This window comes from Tauraco erythrolophus, chromosome 16 (assembly GCF_009769465.1).
Source record: "Tauraco erythrolophus isolate bTauEry1 chromosome 16, bTauEry1.pri, whole genome shotgun sequence".
In the NCBI taxonomy this organism is placed as follows: Eukaryota; Metazoa; Chordata; class Aves; order Musophagiformes; family Musophagidae; genus Tauraco; species Tauraco erythrolophus.
The window spans coordinates 9,832,946-9,838,564 of NC_141480.1; the positions used below are offsets into that span (position 1 = coordinate 9,832,946).

Genomic DNA, 5,619 nt, shown 5'->3' on the forward strand with positions numbered 1-5,619 from the left:
CTTTCCAGGCCTCATTTTTATTCTAAGCCTGTAGGATCTTGGTGCCTCCAAAATCCCTGCCCTTCTCTCAACATCCCTCTGGGGCTGGGGGAGGCCAGCTGGCAGCGACGCGTGTGTCTGGCTGCCAAGGGACTTTCCAATTCAGGTTTAAATGGGTGCAGGCACCCTGTTTCTGGAGGGGTTTGAGGGACAGCTCAAATGACCTTTGCCCACTGCAGCTCTGAGTTGGTGCTTTCTTTGCAGGTTGTCCTCGGGAGATGGCAAAGCTCTGTCCCTGCTGACCACTGACAACAGCCAAAGCATGTGAGACCCCACGGGACCTGATCCCATGGCTGCTCAGAGGAAAGAAGGCAGGAGAGGAAAAGGGAGCAGCTGAGACCTGCCACAGGGGATCGGCTCCAGCGCTGAGCTCCCAGATGGGATCAACAGGCACAAGCGAGCCACAGGGCCACGTCTTTCCCTAGACCGTGTCATTCCTAGCGTACAAGGCTGAACACATGAAGTGACTCTGCAGTGCTCTCCAAGGTCACTGTAGGGCCAAGGTTGCTTTGAAAAGGGCTCTAGGACTGCCTGGTAGAGGCTTATTCCAAGTGTTTTTGGAGCCAGTGAGAGCAGGACTGCTCCATCCATGCAACTGCACTATGGATCCGTGTTACAACCATACAAGCTCACAAAAAAGGATGGACCTCCCCCTGCAGCTGCTGGTCGGGTCCTGCCTCACCATCCTCATCGTCATCACTCTCTGCGGTAACATCATCGTCTGCCTGGCCGTCACCCTTGACCGCCGGCTCCGCAGCTTGACAAACTGTATCATTGTCTCCTTGGCCATCACTGACCTGTTGCTAGGTCTCCTGGTGCTGCCGTTCTCCGCTTTCTATGAACTCACCGAAGAGTGGCCCTTTGGCAGCACTTTGTGCAACATCTACACCAGCCTGGACGTCATGCTGTGCACGGCTTCCATCCTCAACCTCCTCATGATCAGCCTGGATCGCTACTTTGCCGTCACCAAGCCGCTCCGCTACAGCCAGCTGGTCACTCCGTCCCGGGTGGCTGTGGGTCTGGTTGTTATTTGGACTGTTTCACTGATGGTCTCCTTCCTACCCATCCACTTGGGCTGGAACACCAACGGGACAGCAGTCCAAAACACAGTCCCCAACTGCAACAACGAGTGCACGCTAGAGGTGAACCCTGTGTACGGGCTAGTGGATGCCCTGCTCACCTTCTACATCCCTTTGGTCATCATGTGCATCACCTACTACCGGATATTAAAGATAGCGAGGGAGCAAGCCAAGAGGATAAACCACACATGGTGCTGCAGCAGTGACACCCCCATGCCGCCCATGGTGAAAGAGCACAAAGCCACTGTGACACTGGCAGTGGTGTTGGGAGCTTTCGTTATGTGCTGGTTCCCCTATTTCACAGTGTTCACGTACCGGGGGATGTGGGGGGACAGTAGGGTGAAAGGCACACTCATGTCTGTTGTCCTCTGGCTGGGCTATGCCAACTCAGCCCTGAACCCCATCCTCTATGGGACCCTCAACAGGGATTTCCGAGTGGCATACCAGCACTTGCTGCGCTGCTGGAGAACTGGGGGCTCCAGGAGCTCCCACTTGCCTCCTCTCCAGAAGGCCCAGTCCAAGGGCAGGAGGTGCAGACAGGAGGGTAAACCCCTGAAACTGGAGATGAGGAACGGGAAGGGGATCTTGCTAACGGATGGAGCCCTCAAGAGGTAAGAGCCTTCTTACACACGGGGCTTTGACAGTAGGTCTGTCCTCAGAGACGGAGGCAGAGGTGGGGACCCCAAGTTGTCCATAAACTTTTAAGCAAGGAGCCAATGCCTGAGCAGGAGATCCTTGCCCAGGAAACTCTCCCTCTTTGCAGCCACTCAGAAACTCATCACCCTCAGCAGGGACCCAGCTCACATCCCTCCATGCTGGCAGCACAGTTCCAGCTCCTCCAGCTTCACAGGTGGCCGGCCACCCCTGCCAACGCCACCCCTTCCCAGGGAGCACAAAACATCCCTGGCTTTGCTGCATAATAGGGACAGTGTTGCCATCAGAATTTGCTGCACAGAACAGTGTGTTTGCTGCTCCCAAAAGCCAGCCATGTCCTGCTCTGTGGCGGTGGGTGGCCAGCAAAGCTCGGGAAGGACCACCGACTGTCGCAGGGTGGGTAACTGGGTATTAGCCCCAGGGCACAGAGTCAGGGCACCCGCGGTCAGGCTGCAAGTCCCTGCAGGAGCTGAGGTCTGGGTCCCCAGCTCCCTGCAGAGAGGCTTAGCAGTTTTCCTTCCCGGTCGAGCCACACACCCTCAGCATTTCAGTTGTCAGTTTGCACCAGCGCGAATTCAGCCAACAGCATGAACCATTCCCATCTCTGGAAAGGAGCAAGAATAGCCAAAATTATGTTGGCAAACATTTTTAGAAATAACAAATACCCTTGTAAAGTTAGAGCCAAAAATTCCCTCAGCGTCACCCCAAGCGTGCCACAGGGCTCAGGCCCCTTGGAGGGGTGCGGGTGCAGCAAGGGGGCCGGATGGGCGCAAAGCGGGTGAGCTCGGTGCCAGCCTGTGGCACCAGTCCCTTCCCTGGGCACCTTCGTCCCCGCAGGGCCAGGCCACCTGCACACCACCTTGCCCAGAGGCATTCACCCACCTGAGCACAAGGAGACCAGAGAAGCATGCTGTCTGCCACAGAGCAAACTGCTGCTCCTGAGAATTTAATCTGACTTCCAGGCAGTGCCTGATAAGCAGCCAAGAAACTTTCCATCCGTAGATAAGGAGTCCTTTGACTCCCCATTCCCAGTGCGCCAGCAAAGAAGCCGCGCTCATGCTCTCCTGCGACACGTGCCTTTGATCCTGTCCCAGAAACATGGTCTCAAGCCACCGAAAGGAGAACGTGGGGAGGTGAACCAAAGGGCAGAGCCATCCAAAAGGCTCAGCCACCATCGTGCCTCCCCCGGGGCTCAGATATGACTTTACCCAAGGCAGAGGGACATCTTGGAGCAAGGGAATCTGCCCCGGGAGACACACAGGGGTGTGGATGAGCGCAAATACAAGACCACAGCTCCTGGGGCTGCCTTTTCCGAGGAACTAATAAAGAGCGCAAAGGTTTAGCATTTATATAAAAAGATATGGAGAGCATGTGCCTGGCGTGGTAGACATGCTTCTGCAAACATACAACGAAAGAGCTATGATGTTTACTCGCACAAAAGTGCGGCTCCTGGACAAACTGGGAGCTCACGCGACGGGGCTCTGCAGATGGTCAGGAAGAGTCAGCCAAGGGGAACGGCCGGCAGGACTTCCCTGTGCAGGTGAGAAGAGAAGATAGACGTCTATGATTTCTCAAAGTGCTGCCTTACCTCAAGGGGAGAATAATGAGATGGAGGGAAAGAAAAGGGGAAACAAAGTGGGCGTCTGTTGCCCAGGCAAAAGTCAGGGTCACTGGAGCCTGCTTTCCCCCTCCCAGCTTTCCCAGGTACACAAGGTCCTTCCCCTGGTTCCCCAGAGGGCCTGATCCTGCTACAGGAGTTGCATCCAAAGGCCACATCGAGGTCAGTGGCAGCCAGGGGACCTCCATCCCCAAACTTTCAGCATGCAGGTACCCAGTGCCAGTAGGGCTTGGCAAAAGCCCCACTGCAGGAACCTAGCACACGGCTCCCAACTGTCCTCACCTCTGCAGGATGAAGTTCCCCCACCGCTAAATTCAACCCCAATTCGGTGCCATAACAGTGCAGGTACGAGACACAGGAACTGTGGGGAAGTGAGAGAGGAAGACTCAAGCATGGGGATGTTTCTTGACCTTTCTAAAGCCAAAGATCTCCTTCCCGTCCCACGCAGCATCACTGCTGTGGTTTCTGCTCGCAATCAGATAAGAGTTGCTTGAGCACCAAATGATCAGTTACTGCTTTTACTTTCTCTACTTCTCCTCTTAGCCTGCTCACTTGTACAGAAATGATGCACCAAGGATTACATGGGGCCCCTTCCAACCCTTTTTTCCATAGTCAGATATATCAACATCTGCTGTTGGCAGATGATCTAGATCAACCAATACCACAAAACACAGGCGGGCACAGGATTTACCTGGCAGCCAATTTCACCCCAAGCATGAACCAAGCTGGTTCCTCTCCCCCCTTCCCTTCTGCATAGTCTTCCCAGCCACATTAACATAAAAAGACCAACACAAATCACTCCACAAACACATAACCCCCAAAATAACATGGACTAGAGCTTGGAAGAGCTCTGCTCAGAGCAGCTCCATGGGGTCGTTCAGGGAACAGCACAAACAGCAGTATTTTGAACCGTTGCCCTTAATAACAATGTTATTTCCTGTTATGAGACATAGAGAAAAAAACAGCAAACCATAGTGGGAATACTAGAGAATTGCAACCGGTCTCAGGGGTGTCAGGAGCAGGGACAGAGAGTCAGAGTCATCGCTGCTTTGGAAATCGAAAGGCCATGGGAGCACTGCAGCCATTAAAGGGCTGAAGGCATTTCCATGGGTCAGGACCACACAGAGAGATCAGGGCCAATCAGGGATGCAATGGAAAACAGCAGCTTCTGTCATTCCAGCAGGCACCAAAGACAAGGCAATTCACTGCACATGAAACCAGTAAAGGAAAGCACTACTTGTACGCACAACACCTGATGGACCTCTGGAACCTGCCTCGCTGCAGCAGAACAGGACTCTGAAGAGGAGTGTGTCAAGGACTGGACACAACCGTAGGCTATAAGGCCAGTCCTTGAGGTCCAGGGAGATTAAAAGCCTGAGAGGAGGAGCAAGAAGCTCTGGATCACCCTCTTGCACACATCAGCTGTGCTCAGAGCAGTGTGAGGCAGGATCATGGCCACTATATACGGGCAGAGAGACACCAGTTCCTGCAGGAAAGGGTCACTGTCCCAGTCCCGACGTACCCACCCCGGCTGGCAGATGCCAGGCAGGCAGCACCCGATGCTCCACAGAGCAAAGCTGGGCTCGACCAGGCTGACACTGACCAACTGATCTCTTCTTTTTCTCTCATTTCTTTCTGTCTTCATGTGGAATTTAACGTTTTCCAGCACCGGAGCTTTCCCGTGAGTCTCAGCCAGCCCGCTGCCCTAGGACCCATGTCTCCCATCCTCTGGTTCCTGGCTGCCCTCTTCCAAAATCCTGTGAGGCTGAAAGGACAACACCCAGATTTCCTCAGGGAGAAACTCAATGGCAGAGGCAAGGGCTGGAGGGTGAGTGCGGGGCCGGGGTCACTGGGTGCAAACGAGGGGAGGGGGCAGCTCTCCCAGCAGTAGCACCCGCTGCATTTTCCATGATCCAATCATCCCATCCCAATGGTTCTTAGCACAGAGGATGATACCATCAGGTGCATCCTTGCTCCTCTCTCCAGCACCATTTGCTCTCCAAACCCAGCCCCAAGCCCAGGGGAGCACAGCTCTGTGCATCCCTCCAGCTGCCCTGGGGATGTGGGCAATCACCACCCTGCGATGCCCTGGTGCGTACACCCTGCCTGTCCCTCCACATGCTGCAGCTGCATTCAGACCACGAATTTCCAGCACGCTTCATTTTCATGCAAGCCTAAGTCAGCACCACATAAATTGCTGGTAGCTTTCACAGGGATGCTGGCAGGGCT

The 5,619-nt window shown here is 54.6% G+C and overlaps 1 protein-coding gene across 1 annotated transcript; it reads left to right on the forward strand.

Annotated features, from left to right (window-relative positions):
- The first annotated feature begins 611 nt into the window (after positions 1 to 611).
- Positions 612 to 5,075, forward strand: HRH2 (histamine receptor H2). The gene is made up of 2 exons (XM_009980350.2): positions 612 to 1,729; positions 5,057 to 5,075. Exons 1-2 carry the CDS (start codon positions 642 to 644, stop codon positions 5,073 to 5,075), a joined length of 1,107 nt encoding a protein of 368 aa, XP_009978652.2. The 5' UTR covers positions 612 to 641.
- The last annotated feature ends 544 nt before the right edge of the window (positions 5,076 to 5,619 follow it).